Genomic DNA, 26,679 nt, shown 5'->3' on the forward strand with positions numbered 1-26,679 from the left:
CGGGGAAGGGGAAAATGGAGAGTCAGAAAACGAGGCGAATTTGACAGAGCCTTCCGCGCTCAATTCTGACTCAGCAGCTCAAGAAGAGAGCGGTACACAGGGCACGTACGTCACGCGTTTTGGTCGACCCGTGAAAAGGCCGCAATTTTATGGGTGTAGCTAGCATCACTAAGTTTGTTTTAGGTGTTCCACTGTTTGTTTTTGGGGGCAATATAGTTCAACTGTTGCATTAAAAAAAAGAAAAAAGGGGAAATGTGGTGTCATCCTGACCGCATCATCATAATATTGCTGTACCATCACTGACTGTCATTCACTATCTGACCTGCGTACGTGACTCTCCTCGCTCTCAGCTTATCAGTGATACGGCGGTTGGCGATATATACGCGCGCGGAATAAAGGCTGGGGGTTGTTCTGCTGGGAACTACTTGGTTGGCTGTCACTTTCTTCATCGTGCCGCGAGACGCACGACAGTGATTGGCCTAAGCCGTTTCGAAGCACCTTTCGGAGCAGCCAAAACAGTGTTTTCGAGCAGCAAAAGTGACCTTTGGAGCAGCAAAAACAGTGTTTTGGAGCAGAAAAAGCGGTATTTGGAGCAGCCAAAACAGCGTTTTCGAGCAGCAAAAGTGTTTTTTGGAGCAGATATTCTTAGAAAAATAAAAATACTTGTTTTAAGTGCTGGACAAACGAAGGGTACCTTGTTCGCTGCAATAAACAAATTATGGCCAAGTTAGACCACCTGGGAGTCTTATAACATGTAACTGAAATGCCAATGACATGACAGATTTTGCAATGCTTCTATTAAATGATACATATATATGTACCCGTCATAAATAAATATGAACCAAACTTCACATATTAAACTATATTTAAAAATGACCAGCTTAGTAGTAAATATCACAGCATTAGGTTGACCAGTTATAAAATGCGTGGAAGCAGTCTCCGGCTGATGAAACATATAACTACTGCAGTGCACTGCGAAATTGTACACAAGACAAAGGTGCATTAAGACAAGCGGGTGCTTTTCTTTTTGCTTTTTGAAACTTTCAGCAACGCTGCTGCAAGCCTCGCTTTGCCTTCGGCTAGTAATGAATGTCCACTTGCAATGCCTCCAAAGAGATATGGAGACATTCCACAAGTGTATACATACATTGCTGAAGCCATTGCCGAGCAATTCCGAAAAACCGCTTGCCACCATTTTACTGGATCCCGACGTGCAAGATTTTCGTCAAAAGTAAGCCAACGTAAAACAATAGATTGCAAGCGTCCCAGCTGGTGCCTCTTTTGTGCATTCATGTTCGCATGCACATGAGGGCAACTTCCGCAAGCTTGCAGCTGCACATGCTTCGTCGCGAGAGCAGAGATGGCTGTTCGATCGAAACGGAAACCCTGACTCTCCGCTCCGTCGCCAACTAAATTATATGTAAAATGTAACTGTCCAGCATACGACAAAGAACAGTCTAGTGGCACGCGCTTGCAAGGCCGGCTGAACACACAAAAGCTAAACAAGTTAAACACACAGAAAAAAAGAACCTGAGCGCGTCGATGCAAAACATCGCGAGCCAGGGTCAAAAAGTTCTTGGAGCGCTTTGTGTAATGGCTGAACTCGAGCCAAACAAGCGAGCTGTGTGGGTTCAGCGTGTAGACATTGCATACTTAGATTTAATTCACTTCTCTTCACCAACTTTTTTTCGCGACAGATTTTTCACATACCAGGGTCCCTCTCGAAAGAAAGCCCACCGAGAGAAACCTAAGTAATCAATACTTCGACACAGCAATCTTTGAGTTGAAGAAAGATTTTTGTAGTAGAGAATGATTTAAACAAGAACAAAGATGTTGATGAACATGCGACGGTCCTTACGTTACAGTTTAGAAAACGCCATATCTGCAGCGACGTGGGGACAGCAACACTCGAGTTTGCGCGACCACGGTGACTGGTAGACAGGGACCAACTATAGCTTTCCCACGGCCCTTGATTTCAGGAGCAAGTGCTTCAGCTCGTAAAGTAACTCGCGCCGCGCAAAAACGTGGTTTCGTTTCACAGCATGACGGTAAGGCTGGTGCCCGATAAGCTTGCATCGGAGCGTACGCACAAGCCCGCGTCTACAGTTAAAAATATTTTAAAAAGCCGCGAGACGAGACCCACAAGACGACGAGAGCGCAAAAACGAGAGACGGCGGGAAAAACCATGAAAGACCGGATGGAGGATTGATGCAGGGTACTTTCTGTTGAGCGGCCGCTTACGCCACCTAGCTCACGCAGGGGTGGAAGCGGGTTAGAGCCTTTTGTAGCAGGGCTGGGAGCAGCAAGAGTCCCAGTTTGGAGCAGTTTTGGAGCGGTAAGAGGCTCGCTTTAGAGCAACTCGGGAGCAGCAAAAATAAGTTTTGTAGCCGTAGAAGTAGGTTTTGGAGCAGGTCACGGAGGTCAAACAGGTGTTTTAAAGTGATTTGTTGTTTCTAAATGTGAAAATGTAGCAAAAATATATCCATGCACATCCCAGAATAATTTTCAAGCAAGACACATACATACCTTTCTATTTCTATTGCATTGAAATATGGAATATTGGCAATTTATGCAAAGGAAAGGCTTCGAAAACTATTCCGGCAGCAGGCAGAGTCATGACAGACTTTATATGGAAGGCCCCGACAATAAAAGCACAACTTGAGCCACGCCAGTACAAAACCGTCTATTTAATAGACCAATTGTAAACATGTATCCAGAAAACTAAACCACTACAAGGTGTCAGATAAACTACTTTCGCTTACTACAGTTTTTGTTTAATAAAGAATACACAGGTTCAATCACTGCTTAAAAAGCCCTATATCAAGTTTAGTAACAAAATACAAGACTACTGACATTTGACGAAAATTCAGATGCAAAACAAAATGTGTATTTTATATCTTTAGAATACCACAGTCACTCGTACATATGCAACTTTAAGCATCGACTAGAAGAGCAATGCAACCTTATATACTCCATAAAATGTTGTGCATTGCGTGTCTCCATAAAAAAATTAAGGTACCGCAACATGTTTCAAAACAAAGCAGTCCTTGCTGACCTGTTTTCATTAAATACAAATGTTCTTAATCCCTGTTCATAAAATACGGTAATCCCTACACTCAAGTTAACACACAAAGCTATATCTATATCACTTTAGATGGAAAAATATAGTCTTAAAAATATCACAGCCACTAACACATATGCAGCATAAACACGGACTAGAAGAGCCAAAAAGAAAAAAAAAAGGTTGTGACTAAGCTGAATCTGTGTACATTGGAAACAACTGAAGTTTACCGTTCACCTTTTTTTTCACAGTTTGACAGGCAGAGTCCATTTCTTTTATGCGCTCGAGTGTTTTGGGCAGTTTAGAGTTCACATCACTTAGCAGGAGGTGTCCACTCCACACCCTGTCCATGTCCTTAACTGCCACACCCTTGCTTATGAGTTCTTGTGCACTCAGTAGAAGTGCTCCAAGAGAAGATAGTTTGAACTAGACTGAAAATGAGATGTAGCTGATCAGGCGCTGATCCCTGCGCTGCCTTCTTACGTGACAAAAAGCCCCACTATCTTAACTCTACCCAACCCCCAACCCAACCCCAACCCCCCCCCCCCCAACCAGATACACCTATACCCGAAACTTGTACGAGTAGAGTGGCTATAGCAAGTTAAGGAGCGTTCACGGCAGGAATCGGCGGCGCGGGAGTGTTGTACGGCATTTCTGATGTAACCCCCACTCCTCCACGCTAAAGGAAAGAAAAAAAAGTGTGTAGCACAGCCAATTAACCAACTCCCTTAAGATTGCGGGTATTGTTTTCGCCAATGGTCTGACGGTGGGAAACAACACACGAGAGCGTGCACATTCGCGCACACAATGATGGTTTTGGTTTCGTTTTGACAAGACAAATTGAGCTCGAGAACGCATGTGCCTGTGCTCTCGATTCTTCACGGCTAAGCGTCCAAATATGGTACGCTACCAAGTGACAGGTAAAGCTAGTAAAGACCACTTACTTCTGCTCATGTTGATGGCCGAAGTAGCCCACCGGTGCCGAGGCACCAACTTCCACTATCACGGCAAATCGGGACCACGGGCAACTGCATGCGCGCTCCAACCGCGCCAACCAACTATGCCCGAAACCAAACCGATGTGTTCGTATATCAAGCTCTTTGTAGTCAAAACCGACATCTCATTCTCGATGAACTAAAATCGACTCCTCGCCCTGCGGTTACACGTGGTTCGGAGCCCCAGTCGAGTTGGTACGAGTCTCCCGCACTGACGCCTAAACAAAAGTACACACCACATGGTGGCCAGTGGCCGACCGTTTTCCGCTAAATTTAAAAAAAACACTAAAAAAAAAAAAAAAAGCTGAAATTGGCGTTTTGGAGCAGGCTGGCGCAGGGAACTGAATTGGCGCAGGGTGGCGCAATTGGCGCAGCGCTTCCACCCCTGCTCACGCATGCTCAGTTGTGGCACTCAGTTTAGTTCGTTTTAAAATGCGACCGAAATTGGTCCTTCAGAACAGGCTTGGTGCAGATTACCCACATTTTCGCAAAATGTAGCAGGATGTAGCAGGGTTAGGCCCTTGGTGCAGTTTGGCGCAATTGGCGCAGCAATCGTATCCCTGCATTTGTTCTAACACGAAGGCTTCAAGCCCTTCAAGGATGAATCCAGCGGTTTAAAGACCGCCACGGGATTAGCTGCTAAGTTATCTCGGGCGAAAGTGGGGAAGTTTTGACACCAGCATTCAGGTGTGGTTTCACATTAATCTCGAGACAATGCTTTCCGTGTACACGAACAAAGATATTTATAATGCCAATGAACCTGGTCTGTGCTACAACATGTTTCCCATTCGCACTCTCGTGATGAGAGGTGAACCTCGTTCCAGCTGCAAGGTCTCGAAGGAATGTGTCACGGTTCGGTTTTGTGCAAACATGAACGGCTTATCACCGGGAAATCAAAACAACCCAGTTGCTTCAAGAAGCGAGAATGTCTGCCTGTGGTGTACACAGCAAATGGAAAGGCCTGGTGACCCAAGAGTTCTTTGCTAGTTGGCTGAAAAGTTTCTATGAGGCCATGGTCGCGGAAAAACGGCATGTCGTTCTTATCCTGGACAACTGCAGCGCTCACAATGTGCAGCAGCAATTAAGCGCAGTCAGTTTGAAGTTCCTACCAGCAAACACCACTGCTAAAAGCCAGCTTCTCAATCAGGACGTCATTGCTACTGTAAAGGCTACTGTCACAAGGAGCGCATATGCGAAAGGGTTGTCCTGAAATTGAAATGAGAGGAACCCATCGAGGTGGACTTCAGGGGCGGCGCTATTGACATGATCACCGCGTCGTGGTGGCAAGTAAAAGCCACAACCATCCAGAAGTGTTTTCGCAAAGCAGGGTTTGTGCATGATACTGGGAATTCAGAAGACGCTGATCGGCGCAGTAGTGCGATTGATGAGGTGATCGGCGTGGACGACGTTTGGTCCAACCTTGTGGAAAACCACTTTGTTTCTGCAAATGACATGTTTCAAAACTATGAGGATGACAATGACTTTGTTATCCGTGAGGAAGCAACCACCGATCAGCTATTGTTGCAACGGTGCGAAGTTCTGAGGCGAGTCCACTCGAAGATGAGTCAGACTCGTACCTCGGCAAACCTCACTCATGAGGGCCCTCACTCACCCTTACCTTCACAGGTGAGGTGAGGGTGAGTGAGTTTCTGAATCAGGAAAATTCATGAGTGTGAGGGTAAGTGAGGGCCGTGATGGCTGTGAGGACCGTAAGTGTGTGAGGGCGGCGAGTGGCGTGAGGGCGGTGAGTGGCATGAGGGCGGTGAGTGGCATGAGGGCGGTGAGTGGCATGAGGGCCACGAGTGCGTGAGGGGTATGAGGCAGTGTTGCGGAATGGGCACCCCCATTCCATTCCAATTCCATTCCGGGGAAGTAGAGTTTTCAATAATTCCATTCCTTTCAACTCCTAGGAATGGGGACACTGTGCCCATTCCCACTCCTGGAATGGCTGAGTCGCTCCATTCCATTCCTCCAATTCCTAAACGTTAAAAGTGTCACTTGACAGCTGCATTACGTTGCAGGGTTGGGCAGAAATATTCAGAAATGTATTTGGAAATACAAATACTGGGATAGATGAAAATAGTTGCTAAGATACTGATACTCAAATCTCAAATATATCTATAAAAATGTATGGTGATACGTATCGGAAATACATTTTAAAAAGAGGCAAAAAGTCTTTGGAAATACAAATACAACAATATATTTTAGGGAGGGCAGAAATATAAATACTGATAATACAATACATTTTTCAAATTTCTTTGAGACGCCAACTGAGATGAGGCTTTAAATTTCAAGTAAAAGTTTCTTTTTTTTTTTTTTTGGGGGGGGGGGGGGGGGGGGGGGGTCCCGAAATTACTTTTCCGCAGGCTTGGCACTTTGCCTTGAAGGTAGTGGTTTTGAACGAAGAGTCCTAAATGGGTTTAAAAAACGTTCCATCAAGGATTGACCGCGGTCCCTTCCCTGGCATCCTGTCTGACTGACCAGTGATGCGAAAAGACTTCGACTACTAAAATAAATTTAAGAAGATTGCATCGAAGTATAACGTCAAAGTCGTGTTGTCTGCACCGGACAAACTAAAGAAGTTGTGTCCGAAAATTAACAACAAGCAGCAGCAGCAAGATGGGTGCGGAGTTCAACATCAACAAAGATACGTCGAATGCCAATGTGCGGTCGTTTACGAAATACCGTTTACTTGTGGGAAAGTGTATGTGGGTCAGACAGGAAGGTGTGTCAACGATCGTCTAAGAGAACATGCCATGTCACTAAAGTCGTCGCCATCAGGCCACTTTGCCATACATGTCAGGGACTGCCAGTGCTCCGCCTTGTTCAGGAAAACAAAAATCCTGAAACGTTTAGGGGAACGACGAACTCGCGAGCTCTACGAGGCACAGGTTATTCTGTCCTGTGGGGATGCCTGCGTAAGCGCGCCGTCCGTGGCCTTGTCACAAAAAGAACTTTACTTTTTAAGTCGCGATCTTTAACGGTCCTTAGATTCGGTGAATATTTTAAACGTAAACTTCCTCTTTCTTTTTTCTACCGGAATTTCTATTCACGTCGTCCCAGGACTCAATCGATTTCAACAAGTCATTTAAGCGACCAGCTTAAAGCTTGGTATTCTTAGCAATTCATTTTCAGGCAACTCAAGCTATAGCATATGTTTTTGCGGGTTTTTATTATGCATGTTTTAAAAGCATTCTTCGGTTCTTCTTCCTCTTTCTCTTCTTATTAAACGTCAGTTGTTAGTTCAGCGCTCTATCCTGTCTCCCTTATCTCTCCTTCCTGTCGTATTTGCGCTGTTAATTCAACAATATGATCAACCAACTAGCCCACCAGATGATCGTGATAAATTCCATCAAAACATCACCACTTCCCTGTCTAATAAGGCCGCCCCTGTCAGCACTGATCACATGACGTCACGGTGGGATGAACTAGTAGTATTCTTGAATCAGTTGGTGTTGCCTTGAACATGAAACTTTACCCGCGCTGCTGTATGAAAGGACAATACATACTTTCGTTGTAGCTGACCTCGTTGAAGACCATGCAGGTAGTTGCATTTGGAATTTTCGAGAAAAGTGGACCACCTGAAGCATTCTGAAGCACATGTGTTATCTTCTGTTACAGTTGAAAAATCGATACGGTGGCATCCCTTTTGTGACGGTCCCTCCTGCCGACTCTCCGCCTCCAACGCATGAATGGCAGTCTTCAAGTTTCGCCTAGCATCATTCAACAGAGATCTCGTGGATTGCGACCTGAGATGGCCGGCACAGGTGTGAGCTCTTCGAGAAACAGCGCGCTCTAGACGAGTCAAAAGTGTGTGAGGTCTGGGTCCGCACAGCGAGGCCATGTCTGGCCTCCTTCCTGGGTATCGGATCACTAGAGCAGCAGGTCACGTTCACGTCGGCTGACGACGTACCAGCCGTGCAATATTACAGACGCAGACGCATTCGGATATGTGTTGAACTTCACTGGTGAAAGGCGCCACCGCCCCCCCCCCCCCCTCCCCTTCCCCCTCTGTTCTTTGCTTTGACACTTGTTTTTTGTATTGCATTTTTTTTTTCTTTTGCGCATAAGTCTGCTAGGGCCTTACGCGGGTTCGCAGTTTCCCGCTCATTTTATTTCTGCAAAACCAACTCCCTGAGTGGCTCGGTATAGCTGAACGTAAAAAATAAATAAATAAATTAATAAAATATAAAGAACTTGGCCCATTCCATTCCCATTCCATTCCGGGGCAAAAGGCTTCTAATTCCATTCCCATTCTATTCCCCTGAACGTTGCCGCCATTCCATTCCCATTCCATTCCGCGGTCGCAAAAATGCGGAATGATTCCGGAATCATTCCAACTCCGGAGTGGCAACTCCGCAACACTGGTATGAGGGCCGTGAGGGCGTGATGGGTGTGAGGGGTATGAGGGTGGTGAGTGCGTGAGGGGTATGAGGGTGGTGAGTGCGTGAGGGGTGTGAGGGTCATGAGTGCGTGAGGGCGGTGAGTGGCGTGAGGGCGGTGAGTGGTGTGAGGGCGGGAGGGCCATGAGTGCGTGAGGGGTATGAGAGCTGTGAGGGTGGTGAGGGGTGTGAGGGTCATGGATGCGTGAGGGGTATGAGGGCGGTGAGTGCGTGAGGGTCATGAGTACGTGAGGGGTGTGAGTGTGTGAGTGGCATGAGGGCCGTGAGTGAGTGAGGGGCGTAAGGGTGGCGAGTGCGTGAGGTCCCCTTCATACGGAGCAACTTCCTCAGCAATTTTGGTGTCGCTGGTGAGTTGTTCCCTAGATCACCGTGCCCTAGATCGACACGAATTGCTGAGATCGGGTCCGGCTCGAAACAAGCGGGCAACTAGAAGCAATTCGAAGACGTATGAAGTGGCTGCATCCAATCAGGGACGCGATATTTTCACGTGATACCTCATGCCGCTGATGACAACAACAAAGGATTTAAGACTGTTTTGAAATTTATCGTTTTTGGAAATAAACTGTTTCAGAAAGATGCATTAGTATTCTCAACGAGATCTAAATGCATAAAAACATGTTTATAGCACGTAATAGTGTGTCCAAATAGTGCAAGAAAAATAAAATTTTATGATGACGGCAAATTGCAGCAATTGGTTGCTGCGTGCGAATGCGGGCGGCCCGTGTTGCAAAGTCAAGTTTCTGGGCGAAATTGCCCCATCTGAAGCGGGCTTGATTGGCATGAGGGCCATGAGTGCGTGAGGAACATGAGGGGTATGAGTGCGTGAGGACTGCGAGTGTGTGAGGGCCATGAGTGAGTGAGAGCGTCAGGGCGGCGAGTGGCGTGAGGGCCATGAGTGCGTGAGGGGTGCGAGTGCGTGAGGGCGGTGAGGGGCGTGAGGGCCATGAGTGCGTGAGGGCGGCGAGTGCGTGAGGGCCATGAGTGAGTAAGGCGCGTGAGGGCTGTGAGGTTCAGTGAAGGGCTGAAGATGACTGTGATTGTGAGGGTGAGTGAGGGGCTGAAGGTGAGTGCAGCTGTGAGGGTGAGTGAGGGGCTTAGGTGAGTGTGAGTGAGGGCGACCTAAAATGCCGACCTCTGGTCTGACTACAACAAAGAAAGCATGCTGGAAGTTTCAAATAAAGAAAAACTGAAATTCTTACAGAAACCGAAGGTTCACTGTGAGCAGAACTCCTTCAGTGATGAGGTGTTCAAATGCCTTAGCGTTATCGAAAACCAGGTCATCTGCAATGTCATTAAAAAGCAGTGCCAAGCAAAAATCACTAATTTCTTTCAAAATGTGCGACAAACTTGAGAGAAAAGTATCAGTAAACTCTTACTTGAGCAAACGTCGGTATAACGTATATTTCAGAATAACAAACTTTTAAAATATCCTTCGCAGTTTTACTATGCATTCTATGCAAAAATGTTGCAGTCAATTGAATTAACGAATTTGAAATAGCGAATATTTCAGTTCAACGAACTTGATCTCGATGGACCCAGGGTTATTTTTGCAATCACTTCAACAAAGTTTTGTGCTCTGCAGTGCTGGCATAGTTGATGCCCGCTGCTCCGTCGCCGCGCTCAATAGGAAAAGCGTCAGGACCACCCAGTGTCTCGTTCGCGGACGTTCAGTGCACCTGGTGCGAATCTCGAAGGCCTACAGAATGAAAGGACGAGAACATACCTGGACATGTTTGTCGCTACGCGAATGCCCAATTGCCTTCAACCAAATAGAATTCAGCTTGTCATCTTTCAGGGCGACATGGCTGCTGAAGACTCGCTGTCGCGATCACTCATCAGGCGGCACTTTACAGAACGACGACGCCTCTTTACAGGAACTGACATCTCTAAAAAGTAGTCATTTGCACGCGCGAGAAAAAAAAAAGCATGCTGAGAAAGCAAAGAAAATGCATTACGAAAGAAAAGAAAAGTAACAATCCGCGCTATGAAAGCCACAACCCCGCGTCACTTCTAATCACTAACACCTGCGACAGCTGCTAAACACACACTACTTCACTTCAGGAAGTCTCACTCAAGCGCCTGCGTCAATAGGAAACACCGATCACTTGAACGAAACGACTAGTCGAGGTAGGCGAGACAGGCGGGAGCAGAGACAGCGGTGGCCATGCTTTTGTTTCTTATGGTATGAATCCAAATGGAAGTGCCCGTCTTGTAAACTTTTAGGGGCGAAGCTCCTTAGGGTCTAGCCTTGTCCGTCCGTCTCTCCGGCCGGCGTCCGCGCTCCCATAAAAAGAAAAAATGTTTCCGCAGTCGACAGGATTCGAAACTGTGCGGGGAGACCCCAATGGATTTCTAGTCCCTCCGAGATGTGGTAGTAACTCAAGAGCTGGGGATGTCATGGATGAAACGTTGCATGTCAACGTCTATACAGGAGAGGGTGCTGTGGTCAAATGCATATATAATCGCGTTAAACTTTGCATGCATTGGCTCAACGTTTATAGACGAGAGGGCGCTGCAGTCAAATGCGTATATAACCATGTTTCATACCACACATTCTCTTTCTGACATGGACCGTTGACTTAAGCGGTGGAGATGCGTTCCCACGGCTTCTAGCGGATCCAAGCTGACCCGCTAGAAGAACCACTGGCTCTGCATTTCACCGACCATAAAGCAGTAATAACGAAATCGAAACGCAAACTGGAACTCAGCACTACCTATGAGCAATAAAAAAAAATCAACACCATCAGCACTACCTATGAACAATAAAATCAGTATCATCAGCACCACCAGAGCTTCGTCCCAATCAACATCATTCACCACGTGGAGATGCAGTAATTTTTTTTGTAAAGAATAACTCTCATTACATAGGTTATCCTTCAAACCTAAAAATATGCTGCTCAAGAGGAAATTACAACATATCACAAAGGTTTAAACGGATGCTGAACCCAACTCTGGATCCCACAAAACACGGCGGCAGAAGCGTGCAATGTGACGCTACAAAACCAAAACATCACTCATACAGCGATATCTCGAACGGATGACCATATTTTTTTTAAAAAAAAGGAGGTACATTTGATGGATATGTTGACGTTTCTCCGAGAAGAGTCAAGAAGGAGAGGAAACGGCCTCGTGTTTTCTCCACCTCGCCACCTTGAGATGGCAAAGCGAAGCGAGGAGGAAATACGACATGTTGACGTCACACGCCTGGTCGGCCTCGTTCAATCTCAACCTTTTTCCAAAAACACGGCTGTCCATTCGAGATATTGCCTTAAGAGTGGTGTTGTAAAGATTGTAGCGTCCCGCCTGCCGCTCCTGCATTATTTTCTGAAATCTAAATTTCGGTTCACCATCCCTTTAACAACCAACATCTAAGCTGTCAGTCAATTTCTTAGCCAATGAGAAGAGTTACTATCGCACGTCACTCCGTGTTGTATAACAGCCACTCCGTAACGTATAATACCAACTTTGCGGCGCGCGATTTAAAACGGACAAAATAGCCACAAACTAAAATCAGTCTCGCACAATTTCTGAAAAAAAATTTTTTCGGAAAACTTTTTTTGCGGCATGCTTGTCTCAATTAGGCTGCTTAAGAAAACACTTTTTTCTTTGCAGTTACCCTTTAAATAAAAAGCCCTACATTTTTTTTTAAACACTGGTTGGGACACACGTGTTAAAAATTAATTTTATGCGAAAAAAATAACTTATAGCAATATTGACAGCGCGAGACGCGGCTTAGTCGGCAGCCACCTTTTTCCACTTGTTTCCTTTTTCGGCATTTCGGGCACGTGAAGGAGGTGGATCGGCTTCGCCCTCACGATCGAGCAGGTCAATCCAGAATGACCTGCGACGTCATGGACTTCGCGTGCAGAATCTCAAATAAATTTCCCGCCGTCAATATTGCTCTAAAGATGTTTTTTTTTTCCCGTGTGAAATTTATTTCTTGACACGCGTGTCCCAACCACAGTGTTTAAAAACTTTTTCATTTTCTTTTCAGGGGTTCTTTAAAGGGCAACTCTGCTCAATTCCCAAAAATTCAGGATTCCATGCGATTCCATTTCACAAAGCACTACTAAACAGCTCTACGTCTTCGGACTCACGAAATGTGGAATATTATTTGTGTAATCTTAATTTAAACATCAGCCGATACCGAAACCTAAACTTTGGTTGCGTCACGCAACATTAGACTCGTGTCGTCAGAGTCATGGCCACGCCACGTCAAACCACGCGGTCTTGTGACGTTCGTGGGGGCGAGGGACAGAACGCGCAACGCGGCCAGGTGTTACGCGGGCAGGTCGCTTCGCATGGCGTGGACGGTGATGGCCCGGGGGAGAGGGGGAAGGGGAGAAGACGAAAGAGGAGAGGGAAGTGGAGAAACAAACCGATAAGCGCGCAGTGCAGCGTAAACTAGCACATCCGCGTTACAATGATCACGGGGACGCTCTTGAGCCAACACCGGGAGGAGAAACTCATGACGTCATTGTTCAATTTCGATCTGTGAAGTAAAAACAAACAAAATGTGAGAATGACATGGTCATGCCTCTGACGTAGCGACTCAGCGTTGGCGGCTCCAACTCCGTCGCATTGACTGCACCGACGATTGCGCCTCATGTAGCACGCTAGAGTTGGCAGATTTCGGCGACTTGGCTCATTTGAAAGTTTGCTGGCCAGTTTATTAAATATATAGACAGCATTAGACTGTAATATTTGACATGGGGTCTTTCTATATGATACTGAAGAGGGCTACATAGTTTTCTAAATATCAAAAATGAAACGGAGTTGCCTTTTAAAAAAGAGGAATAAAAAAGTAAGTTTTGAGCTAGCGCTGTGTCTGTGTCCCCCTTCTGCTCGTCCATGCATTTTTTTTTATTGTGCTGTTTTAATGATTCTGAGAGGCACTCTTTAGCTGTTAGTCAAGAATGGTAAGGGTTCCACAAAAATTGAAGGCTTTGAAAACACCTGCCCGAAAGAAAAGCTAAAAAAAAAATGCAAGTATGATGTTGCCATTGCCAATTTATCCTAGCGGTTTCAGATTGCACCTGAGCCAAATAGAGGCCTGACAATCGAAAAAGTCAGTGAGGTACCACTGACAGCTTCTCGGTTTAGGACAAATGGGCCATGTTAGCTTACAAATGCAACTTGATCTTTCAAGTAATAATAAAGCATTGTCAGTGTACCTCGAGCTGGTATGAAGACTTTTCATCACCATCCGATTCCTTCGATGTCCTTTGTGTCTTCGTTGGGGGCCCAGCCACTATGTTTAAAATGCTTGTGAGGCCTGCAACATAAAAAAAATTAGGGCATTAAAGACATTATTAAATTATTAAAATACATTAACTCCAACTTAACATAAAAGAGACATCAACAAAAATACAGGCTGGAGTAAACATTTTTAATCATGAATACTTCCAGCTTTTGGAACAGTTCTGTGAATATTATTGTATTTACTCGCATAATGAATGCACCCCCCCCTCTTACCCCCCCTACCCCCCCCCCCCCCCCCCCCCCCCCCCCCCCCAAAAACGGGTACTGATATTTGGACTTTGCTTTTTTCCCCTCGCATAATGAACGCACTTCCAACTTTCGGCTCTGCGAGTTTCGAATTGCGTCCAATTTAGCTAGCTACCAAGCCAATTTTCTTTTGCCGCCAAGCGGTCAGGCCAAGTCAAGCCAAGCCGCTTTCGTAATGGCTGCAAGTGCGTAGTTGCGAAAGTGATCAACCGTAAAACAGAGCGGCGCACACACTTGACGAAGCTTGGGTCGAGGAATTGCCCGGCCCCAGACATTCTTTGCCTATCGGATGCATTGATATACACAAACACGTTGCCGTCGTCTGTGGTCCGCTTTCGGACAGTTAGCGAAAGTGTTTAGGCCTAAGAATGGTTGTGTTGCTCTCCGTGTTGAGTGAGATTCGTAGGCCGCTTTTCCTTTGGCAAAAAGCATGCCAAAAGTGCCCTAAAAAGGTTCTAAATTTATAAAGTATGGTTACTGTGGCGCACCCCCGACCAGCCATGGGTGCGCCTCAATCAGTAAAGACATGCCACAGTACCTTGCCGTGTCATATTGGCACCTAGTATGACATTTGCATGAAGTGTGTAAATGAAAAAATTTTACCCTTGTAATGAACGCACTCCCCCAATATGTGCCAATTTTTCGGGAAAAAAAGTGTGTTCATTATGCGAGTAAATATGGTAAATGGAAAGGATATGAAAGAAAACACCGAATCTTCACAGCAAAGAAAGCAGTTGCAGTTGAAAGGACAAGCAAGTCTGTCTTGCAGCAATGCTTAATTTGTTCAAATGCTTGTCAGATTTAGTTATTGATATGTCTGCCACCAATCTGTTTTGTAAAGAAAACCATGAAACAACTAAATCTTGAAAGCAACACCTGCCCATATTTTAATGTTTATTAAAGTGGCCCCAGAAATGACGGCCCAACGATCGTAGCATCTATGCCCCGTCATTTTACGGGAGGCCGCGTCACAGGAAGGCTTTTATTAGCTAAGTGCGTATTATCTCCCAGATTACCAAAAGTCTCAAAATTAGTGCCTTCTGAAGCCAACAAAGAACATACCTCGGCGAAGTCACTCACGAACTCGCTCACTCACACTCACTCACGCTCACCGCGTCATGGTGAAGGGCTGTGAATGACTTCGTGAACTCGGACGAAGTCGTGATGTGAAGGGGATGTGATTTCGTGAACGCGGAAGGAGTCGTGATGTGAATGGGCGTGACTCCGTGAACGCGAAAGAACTCGTGATGTGAAGGGAATGTGACTTCGTGAACGCGGAAGGAGTCGTGATGTGAACGGGCATGACTCCGTGGACTCGGAAGAAGCTCTGATGTGAAGGGGATGTGACTTCGTGAACGCAGAACGAGTCGTGATGCGAAGGGGAGTGACTTCATGAACTCGGAAGGAGCCGTGATGTGACGGGGAGTGACCTCGTGAACTCTGACGCACCCGTGATGCAGTGGTGAAGGACTTCGTGACTCTGGTATATACGTGATGTGATGGTGAATGAATTCGTGAACTGAATTTGTGATGTGATGGGGACTGAGTTCGTGAACTAGGAGTCAGGACACAGGAGATGTCGGTATGGATTTGCTTGCGTGTGCGTACTCTTCGCGACTGATAGCCGACTTGACATTTGGCAGTGTCTGCAGCATGTTGGTGCCCTTACAGACGGAGCAGAAACTTGGAAGGAACTTCTGTTATAGCCCAGAACAAGATTCGTAGGGGTGGTCGGTAACGTTTGGGGGAAGCAACTGCAGGTGGCGTTTGCTTTGGAGGACTTTGACAGAGGATGTGACATTTTGCGTGTGCGACTGTGCGCGGCTTAAGCGCTAAATCGGAAATGGGGAGGGGACTGTGTATCGCAGACGAAGCGGCACCAGCGCTTCCCAGATGGGGTTGGGGGGGGAGGGGAGGGGGGGATGTTTGGACCGGCACAGACTCAGCGGCGACTCCAACGAGTTTCGCGGGCCTCCGCTCCTCTGCCCCGATACTGCGGGCGTGCGTACCCGCGTCGCGTAGTACATGTGCAGCTTAGCGAACGTTAGGGGGGCTTTGTCTGTGCGCGGCAGACGTTTGAGCCTCCTGCATGGCTGTGGGGTTCCGTTTACGCGGCGCGGCTTGGCGGCTCCTCCTTTCGGTGTGTGTGTCATTGTGTGTGGGGGTCCGGGGAAGGTGTCGTTTTACCACTGTGCTATTCTGCCACGGGAGGGTTTCTCTTCGCGTTGATTGCATCTGCGTGCGTCCGTGCGCCCATGTTTTTGTCTTTTGTAAGCGCGTGTGTGCGCGCACCCCTCAAGGAAACACAAATAAAACCGTCTTCCCGGAGCTTTTACGCGAGTACTGGTGGACCCTAACTGGACTATGCAATGTTTGTTTTCTCGCTCTCGCTTAATAATGCTTAGACATATTCTATGATGCTGGTAATATGCGGCATACGCTCGTTTTTATCCGTCCACACGAAAAAGCGTGCGCTGGATTTGATCTGTTTCGGCCGCTTCCGGATTTTTTCAAACGCTATTTAGCATCTAGGATCTCGGGATGGCTTGACGCTATTCTAGAAAAATCACGGAAGTTTACGGGCTTCATCCATATTCCAGAGAATTATGATAATTTTAAAAATGTGAGGAAACAGCCGATTGGCACCATGGTTTGTCGCTTACGTTTCCTAACAAGCGCGCGGACATGTCCGTTGCAATAACAGGCGGAGATGATTTTACGTCCTCTCAGGCGTTTAGGTGGGGGCTTCGCTTGCTGTTGCCGATAATAGTTTTCATCACAGTCTTGCATATTCCTGAGTTCTTGAATTCTAGGAATACGAACAGAGTTCTTCGATTTCCGTTGAACGTGAATATTGACTAAAGAGGTTTTTGTTTCTGTTTATTTGAGCAAACGTCAGCTACTGGCACCATACTTGTGTGTAAAAGCCGGACCCCATAAGAAAATATGCGACGAGCACGTGGCGAAACTCAATCCACTAAGCAGCCTATAGCCTTACTCCGTGAACAGCGTTTCGAACGCGAAGGCGGAGTACGAGTGTTCAAAGATTCTTGATAAAATGACATAACTCTTTTCCAAGGGAGGAGACAGATAGTCCGTCCCCATTTCTGAATTTACATCTTTTTTTTATGCTAGCTAGTTCTGCATACGAACCATATCGGCCACATTTTGCTGGAGTGCTTTTCCATTTGAAATCGAGACCACTCTTCTTACATAAGCGCTTAGACATTCGTCTCCTCGTTATTTTCCTGAGCAAGTGACTCATTCAAAGGTCTGTTGAGTTTTTTCAACAGCGTCGGAGCGATACGAATAATTTTCACTTCGATCGGAAGTGAGAGGCCATCACACAGGACCACAAGCAGACCGCGATTGCGTTGTCATCACCGTCATCCTGCTGTTGCAAGCAGGCTACCAATGAAAAACAAGGTGCGCGGTCGAGGTCGAAGTCAAATTCGAAGTAAGTGTTTATACGACGTGCAAGTAGAGGTACCAAAACGTGTCTTCCGCGCTTGCGAACGTTATCGTGACCCATTGAAAAGAAGTAAATACGAAGAATGGCATAACAATCAGCGGGAAACATAAAAAGCGCGCACAGAACGCGCGAAGACGAGACAAAAAAGCGCGCGCCGTCATTGGTCAAAACGAGGTGTAAATAGCGGTACGTCAGAGCGTCTGAGAGGCAAACAAACACACGAGGTGCGCAAAGAGCTGAATGAGCCTGTTATTTTTAAAACATGAAAAACTATTGAACCGGGCTTGCCGCGTTCCTTTAAACTTTTTTCATGCACGTCGCCGTGCTGTTCTGGGGCACGTATCGTCGGTTCACTCAAAGAGCTTTTACTTTCCCAGGCTCTTTAGTCCCTGGCAGTGCACCTTCTTGTCAGATGAGCCGGCGATGTCCAGTTTTTCTGACAGGCTGTGTTCCCCGTCTAGAAGTGTGGACGAGCTGTTTACCCGTTCTCCCATCTTGCATTTCCCACCAGACCTTGTTCCAAAATGACCCTTCTTTTGTAACAAAAACAAAATTAAGAACCTGCCTCTATCCATCTCAAATACTATGTTTGATGTTCACTGAAGACGTCCTCACTGCTCTGTCTGCTTGAAGAAATCACCGGTTATCAAGGGGAGCTGAAGGAGCGAAGACGACCTCTGTTTCCCTTCCCTTCGAGGATAGTTAGCTTGCTTCTCCTTGCTAACGTCGTCTTTAATTTCACTAGAAAAACGATAAACGGTAGGGAGTACTTGTAGACGGTTTTTGTGCTCGGTAACGATACCCAATAACGATACTATGCATGCACAAAGACGACAAAAGAGTATCGGGATTATTGGAACGATACACAAAATTCCCTAGTTTCTTAGACGTGTAAACAGGAAGTATAAGCACTTACTTAATTTGTCTCCAACACGCTCGTTGTGTTTCAAGCTTGGGGTAAGCTTTTGTGTTTCAAGCTTGAGGCAACCTGTAGGTACAAAGTTTGACCTTGCCAACTGTAGGGAAAAGTTCGCTGTTCGGGTTTTTCCTTTTTCGACCTTTGTCGACCCGTTGTGACCTGTTCTTTTTTGTTACGGGTTACGTGTGGAGTCTGTCGGTTTTGATTTTAAGGAGCCTTTTGGTTTTTGTTTTAAGGAGCATCTCTGTTACGCCCGACGCGCCACCACCGCGCCGTGACGTAACAGAGATGAGTTCATGTATAGGTGAATATGTCGCCGAAATTATGTTCTGGCTATACACGAATCAACGAACTCATCTCTGTTACGTCACGGCGCGGTGGTCGCGCGTCGGGCGCACTTCCGGTCTGGGGCTGAAGGCGGAAGTCCCTATGTGAGACGTGTATTCTAGCGTTGTATTAAAAAAAAAACTGACAAAAACTTGCCTTCTCGTCAAAACGCCGCGACTGGGGCTGTACCAAAAGAGTCGAGAAAGGTTGGAAGATCAGTTTTCATGTGCTCGGTTCGTTCGAGAACGTGGATATGTGCCGTGAAAATGGAAGACCAGTCGCCGTCGGACCACGATTGCTTGGGCGGGAAGCAGTTTGGGTTAAAATCACGGATACTTGTTGTCATCAGATTTATGTGTTTTGTTCCGTCATGAAAGGAATACCGTCAAGTTATTGGGACCGCCTGCATGCGGACGTTCAGTGCGTCTTCAAGATCGAACGGCCGCCTTATCGCTCGAACTGTCGTCTGCTTTTTCAAACGCTTCTGCTCGTCGTCTGCTCTTTTAGACGACACCGGCCCGTGGACCAAATGTTGGCCCGGTACTTGCGATAAGAAGTGAGTGCAGGCCTCAAAATACTTAACTTCGAAAATTTGTAAGCAGGCTCGATGTAAACAGTGGATACAAGGAGATGTTGATCGTTGTTACCAGTGACCATCAACGACTTGTTATGCCTCATTCACTTGGTCCGATTCTGCTTGCGATTTTCAGTATCGATGTTGAACATCTCAGCTACGGTTCACGCTGTTGTAACCCGAGCGACGTCATGACTGAAAATTGTGACCGAAATTTCATTGTGCGAATCAGGCTTTAGCGTACCCTCTGCGGCGTCCACGCGGAATGAATCGCCGCATGTCACATTTTTCACGCGAAGTTTTGTGGTGTAGCGAGCCTCGGTAATTTCGCTGAGGCTGCTCAAGTAGTCAGGCATTGCCAGGAAGACGTAGAATCAACAATTCCAACGCAGAAAAGTGCACGGGGACTCACGCCGCCGCCGAGAACAACGCAATTCAATGGCTTGTTTATCGGCGATGCGGCGAGCTTCTTGCCCACACCCCATCGCGCATGCGCGGCGCCGGTGGCGTCGGTGAGGAGCGCTCCAGTTTGTTTGTAAACATGAATTGGTGTATAAAATATAGTGGAAAAAATGATGTGAAATGAGGTACCACTGAGCACCACGTTTTACATGCTCACGTCACGTCATGTGAGTACAACGTTAGAAAATTCATTTTTAAGTCTAGATACTTTAGTCCTTGTCATTCGCAGAGTTTTCTCCGTAGGTAGCAGCCGCCTGCATTACTGGTGTTCTCGCGGAAAGTGGCGCACTAGCTCCCAATCAATCGCACAGCGTGCCATCATGACTGAAAGCATTGCCATGGGGTGAAACTGGAAGACCCTGTCCTCTAATAAAACGCTTCGTAGAGATTCCCGCTTCAAGAACTTGCGTCCCATCAAGTTTCCGAGTCTATTATATTCGCGAACACCGCCCCGTCGGACTTTAGCAAATGATTGACTCTTTGTCCAACAGATGTTTAGTCGAACTGTGGTAAAGTTTGAAGGTGGGCCAGTCGGTGCATAGTTCACAGTCTTTGTAGCAAGTTCGGAGCCCTCACCGGCCTGGCCGGAGCGGCTTGGTGGGCTGTGGACTTTTGACAAAGACCGTTCATACAAGGAAAAACGGCGCAAGAGGACACAGGGAAAGCAAGTAGCGGACAGACAGCGCTGTGCACGTGTCGCTGTTCTACTTGTGTGTGTGTCCTCTTGCGCCGCGGTTCCTTTCATGTTTAGTCGAACGGAGCTTCAGATGCGTAGGAGTTTAACGAAATACGGAAACACGCCGCCCACAGGTATCGACATAGGTGTAGCGTGCCAAGTACGTTCAGCACATTGCGCTATTGTACTTATATTCAGTGACCGGTGACGACCGCAGTTCAAGGTCTGCCTGCAGCGCGAGGTTTCTAGCCTCCGGGTCACTACTGCGCATCCGACTGTTGGGGCTGGTATACGTTCTCTGTGCCTCGACTCTCGAGGCATGCGTATCCCGCGCGCCCCGGGAACTTCGTCTTTCATTGATTTTGTATGCATGTTGTTTTCGTGGACCTGCGTCACCAGAAAAGCACAAGCTTGCAAGCGCAGCGAATGCTCGGTGGAAGGGAGCGAGTGCGCGCTCGTGGCTTCGAACTGCAGTCTTAACCAAGTTAAGAATGCAGTAAGTTCCGCATTTTGCGTGAGCCCACTACAGTATAATTAGGGCTCCGCGTTTTCGAATAAACCCTATGAAATCCGAAGAACACTTGCCGTTTAAACTTTTGCCGATTCGGGTTTATCCGAAAAACCCCGAATATTTGGGGCTGCCAGAAGTAATAACGCCGACAGGTCTTCATATTTCCCCGGAATTTACAACAAGCTTTACGTTTGTCATCTCTTCTAGTTGCAACTTATGAGGTAGCTTCTCTTACGACCGCAGTCGAAGTCTCGCATATGAAAAGGCTGATTTACTAAATTCACAAACTGCTGTTTTCTAAATTTAATTCGCACCACCGAAGAAGCCGACAAACTCCGAATTTTGTATACCATTAAAGAAAGCTCCGAAAAACACCCCGAATTCATTGTAAAAATATTGCAGTGGCTTAGCTCGGCTATGCCAGGATATACGTAGTGTAAGCTTAGGTTCAGCTGGTTATTCTTAGCTTTCATGGTTGTCTAGGATTAGCTTGATTATCATGCTTAGTGCTGCTTCAATGACACAGACGGTTTACGGATTATGTGACTACTTCGGGATCCGATGAGTTAAGCTTCTCCGCTCTTCTTATTGCGGAGGAGGCGCCGTGTAACCGAGCCTTCGGTTGCACGTCAAAAGATCCCCAGATGGTCCAAATTAATCCTCCGCTGGGGCGTGCCAGATGCCCGTCGTTGGTTTGGCCAGCTGTGCGCCGTGTTATGTATCAAGCAACCAAGCTGCCGCCTAGAACAACCGGACAGCGCGAGCCATGATCTCGAGCGGGTCCATGCGCGCGGCGCGTGCATCGGGGACTGACACGTGTGACGTCACTGCTCCTCGCGCATACGCAGCACGGCTCGCCAGAAGCCACGCGAAACTGCTCAGCCTCGGCCAGTGTAGCCTACGCTACAAAATAAACTCCGAAAAACACGCTCCGTTTCTATTCAAAAATGAATTCCGAAAACACAGTACGCTACCTATAATACGAGTCTATGCGCAGCCAAACCCCGGCGTAAAACAACGAACGCGAGGCGCGCGTGAGTCGCGCGCCTCGCTTCGGTTCAAAGCTGAGAAAAGTGAAGTCGACCGCCATCATTAGTTATCTCGACTGCATTTCGCTCAAGGTAGGTTGAGCGACACGAACACGCTCAGAAGTAAACATATTGCTTTGAGGTGAATGATCCAATGAGTGGTTTAATTAATGATGAGGTGTACTCTGACCAACGGGTTTGAATAAAACACAGATTTCATTGCTTCGGCAAGCTGCAGGTCGCCTCTTTAAGAGGTTTTTCAGGGGAGGCACTTACTTTTTTTATTTATTTGTTTAACTGACATACCCTCAGGGCCATCGGCATTACAGAGGTGAGCGGGAGTAAGGAGAGAACAGAACAAAGCTGTACACTTTGGAGCTCAGTCTGAGCTGTATAGATTATTTACGGCAATTTTATATAGTAAGTGGCAATTGTGGCAACAGATGTGGGAAGGTAGTTCCAGTCCACTGAAATTTTTGGGAATGGATGACTCTTGTTTTGGAATGTCTACTTTATATATATATGATGACATCCGTGACAAAATATTAGACGGGTGATTCAGCGGTCGGTTGTGAAGTATTGCGTTATTATGGTATCTCTTATGAAAGTGACATCATCGCGCTATTTTACGACGTAAAGTAAGGTAGGCAACGATAGGCTGGTTGCCATGGATCATAATTATTAAGATAAAACACACAGAACAATTTTGTACTGATCGAACGACGGTTTAGCCAGCGAAACCTGGCCCACGACGTTTCATCGAATGACACTTTAGCGAATGGCGGCGTTCATTTGACCGAATAGATAAAATGGAGGCCGCCGCCGTCCTGTTTTCGAGCTTGCCAACCTTTGGCGATGGACGCTCGAACTTGAGTTCATATTTTTCTCCAAACTATAGCAAAGCACCCCTTGCTATCGTTCCGAACAGACCGTCTGGCGCGGTCTGTTTGGATGCCCAGTTTGCCGCCCCTACAAATGCCTATAATAAACGTCGACTCGCGTATGTGATCTCTATTCGCTAAAATGTAATTCGCTAAAACGTCTTCGTTCATATAATATGGACTCGTATTAATGTTAGTCAGATGATTCACAAAAATCGTGCACGCAGGTTCGTGTCTGTCTCTCCTTTTTGCCCCCTCGGCGAGCGGTCGTTGGCAAAAATATAAGCGCCTTCTTTAAAAAAAAAAGAAAAAAAAAAGAGAAAAACCGTGCGCAACGAAAGTAAAAAAAAAAAAAAAAAGACAGGCCAGAAGATTTTGAGGTGGGGTCCCCTCCACAATCACAACGCCTAGTGCCACTAAATAAGCTACGCTTCAGAGTAACGACACTTGGCCATATTGTGGCTTAAAATCATGGTTGCCAGTTATCTGAAGCTTTATCTGAAATCACAGGAAATGCTTTTCCGCCCTCCACAAATGTTTAAAACGTTCGCGACAGAGCAAAGCAATATTACATTACCTTCCTAACACCGAATCTAATGCTGAGGAAGTCGCACTTTTGAATCATGACGATCGGCTGTTGCGTCTGTTCTGCATACGAGCCAAAATGGCGGCGCCCACAACAATGTCGGGGAACGGAGTGCCGATACTCTAAGCGCAGCTTATTTAGTGGCTCTAACAACGCCGACAACCAGGCGAAGTCTAGGGAGCCTTCATGTGCGCTTTGCTAGGGTGATGCCACCCTTTGTAATACCGCTCGCCGACAAAACAGCAGCCATTTTGGTTCTGGGCATCCGTGGGGCTTATAACTCTCCCGGAAACAAGCACCTTATCTCACAAGTTCGGAGCAGGGAAGTCAAGAAGCCGCTCGCTCTCCACAGCATGAGCGCACGACGAAGAAAGCGCGAAACAAAACGAAAATAAAAGAAACGGGACAACAAAACTAAAAGCCAGAGGGAACTAGCTAAACAAACAAAATGACAAGAGCAGGGTGCATCGCCCGGCCCAGCCCAATACCCCCCCCCCCCACACACACACACACACACACACACACACACACACACTGACACACACTGACACACACATCTGGAGCCGTCAGCGCCGCTGTGAAAGAACTTCGAGGATGGCTGAGAGCCGGAGGCAGTGGCGGTGGCCGCGGCTGCAGTAGCCGACGCCGCTTTCCGTGACCTCGGTGACTCGGTGAATGGCTGTGACTCGGTGAACGGCTGTGACTCGTTGAAGGGCCGTGAAGTCGAACCGGTCGAACGACTTCATGAACGGGATCAGTTCACGGACGTGAGGGGAACGACTTGCTGAACTCGGTGAGCTCGTGATGGGACGGTGAGTGACTTCGTGAATTCAGAGTTGGCGGTGATGGAATGGGGAATGCTTCATGAACTCTAAAGGATTTGTGATGTGACGGTGAAGTACTTCGTGAACTTGACGGATTCGTGAAGTGACGGTGAATGACTTTGTGAGTTCAGAGATTGCGGTGACGTGATGGGGATGAGTTTGTTGTCCGGTTGAACTCCGTGATGTGAATGGCCGTGACTTTTGGATGTCGGTGTACTTTGTGATGTGAAGGGCCGTGAATATTAGACATCGGTGTACTCTGTGATGTGAAGGGCTGCGACGTTTGGACGTCGGTGTACTTTGTGATGTGAATGGCCGTGACTTTTAGACGTCGGTGTACTCTGTGATGCGAAAGGCTGTGACTTTTGGACGTCAATGTACTTTGTGATGTGAAGGGCTGTGACTTTTGGATGTTGCTGTAATTAGTGATGTGATGGTGAGTGAGTGGGTTCGGAAATGCCGACCTATGACAAAGAACAGGCTCGACATCCACCTTAGGCAGCAACAAACTCCTTTGCCCAAAAGCCGTTTTCATTTCCGTTTTGATTTTTATGATCGAACATCCCAAGGCAGAGATGAAAGAACAGAGAACCCTTGCAGTCTGCCTTTTCGAAAAAGACGATCATGCACACATGCAGCACCCACAACTTGTGTATGCAAATGCATCAATCTGTGAACAATCAGTTAATGTATACAGTAATGACAGTGTGTATTGAATCCTACACGCATATTCACCAAGTTCGAAAAAACCAAATCTGGGGCTTAGAAAATCTCCCAGACAATGAATTCCCATGAAGACAAGTTCATTGCATTTTTATTGCATTGCTCAAACTAGCAAGATACGGTTGGGCCTTACTATCATTGCTGCTGTCTGTTATCACAGGCAGGATTAGCTATTTCGCCAACAATGGCGGCTGTCTTCGACCTGGCAGAAGCATAAATCTTTTTGCAATATCTGAAGTAGGAAATATCTTGTGGAGCAGGGGACTGCCGTGGTCAGTGGTGTCCAACGAAAGGTTGTGTTCTAGTAAAAATACAGTAAACAAGCACTCTGCACGAACGTCATTGTCACTGTCTTGTTTGCGAAAGAATTGTCTTATTTCTCTTGCTTCTGTGATTGGACGTCGGCGACAACATCATTCTTGCCTACATGGGAAACGCCTATATGGCAACTACAAACGATGCAGAACGCGTGATGTTTGCCCTCAGTGCAACTGAATTCAGTTATGTAATTCTTTAAAAATAATTGCAGATACCTTTTGCTTTCACACTTTTTGCTTAAAGCCGTGATTGGTAGGCCAAATAATGTCGAAGTGGCTGATGCTGAGGCATGCACTAGAGACAGAGAGAATAAAAGAGACAAAGAGAATCCATTCCAAGTCAAACTAGCCTGGATTGAATAAAGTCCCTAGATAAGATAGGATTAGATTTAATGCCGATATGGCCAGACAGAGAGCAGGGCTCGAATAAGAACATAGAGGCCCACTGAATTTTTTTCAGGCAGGCAAGTTTGTGCAGGGTACAGCCGGAAGCCAGTGCAGGGAACAGACTGGATACAACCGCTGCGTCAGCAATCGAATGGCACCCGTGTTCGATCGGGGAGGACCCGAGTTCCAGAGAAATGTTGTTGCGGCACTTGTATGAGTTTTCCCCATTACAGTAGAGCGTTACAGGGACTAGGAGCCGGCTAAAGCCAAATTTGGGGGTTTTATGTGCCAAACCAACAAGGGGGCATTTGGCCTGCCTTGATGGAGGGGATCTTTCGACGTGTAACCAAAGTCTTGGATAAACGGCGCCGTTTTCGTGAGAAGCCTCTGTCAGATTGCAGCCACCTCGATCAAGATTCGAATTTGCCAACTGGGGATCGGTACGCCAGCGCTTTACCTCTGAGCCAACCATATGATACACTCGGTGCTAAGACTATTGCTGAACGTTTACCGTACCTCTCTTCCGAGACTCTGCCTGGGCACAGACAGCGGTGTTGGCAGAAGCAGTACTGTCACCAGGGGCAGATGTTGTCGTTGCTTCTACCGACAAGTCGGGCACCCCGGTTGGAACATCTAACTTCAAGCGGGCTTTGTCCTCATTGCGACGGTCCCTGGTCGGGCAGGCGCAGACTTTGACGTCCATTGACAGGCGTCCCAACACGACGTCCCTGTAAATAAAAAAACACACCAAAACTATTAACGAGCTGCATGAGCCACTTTCGATTGCACGGTCATGACTAGGGTTACGTGTTTTCAAATAAATCTAAAAAAAACAAACAAAAAAAAACTAGCTGGTAAATTTTCCATCAATTTAAATTTATCCAGAAAATTCAAAATTTCGAGGTCACAGTGACAAAATAAACAAAAAAGACAAAGTTTTACAACTGAACTTTATAAGAGCACAAGGTCAGTGGTCCCGAGGAGATTCCACTTCAGTTTCCTTTGAATTCTAGAACTACCGACAA

At 46.8% G+C, this 26,679-nt stretch overlaps 1 protein-coding gene across 2 annotated transcripts in view; it reads right to left on the reverse strand.

Moving 5' to 3' along the window:
• The window catches only part of LOC115315555 (tumor protein p73), an 89,119-nt gene that overhangs the window by 27,446 nt on the left and 34,994 nt on the right, over window positions 1-26,679 (reverse strand). For both annotated transcript variants that reach the window (XM_042290856.1, XM_042290857.1), the window contains 2 exons: window positions 26,171-26,382; window positions 13,634-13,734 (listed from right to left, as the gene is read on the reverse strand). In XM_042290856.1, coding sequence (XP_042146790.1) covers window positions 13,634-13,734; window positions 26,171-26,382 — 313 coding nt within the window. The remainder of the gene's footprint in view (window positions 1-13,633; window positions 13,735-26,170; window positions 26,383-26,679) is intronic.

This window comes from Ixodes scapularis, unplaced genomic scaffold (assembly GCF_016920785.2).
Source record: "Ixodes scapularis isolate PalLabHiFi unplaced genomic scaffold, ASM1692078v2 PGA_scaffold1__304_contigs__length_218370807, whole genome shotgun sequence".
Classification (NCBI taxonomy): Eukaryota; Metazoa; Arthropoda; class Arachnida; order Ixodida; family Ixodidae; genus Ixodes; species Ixodes scapularis.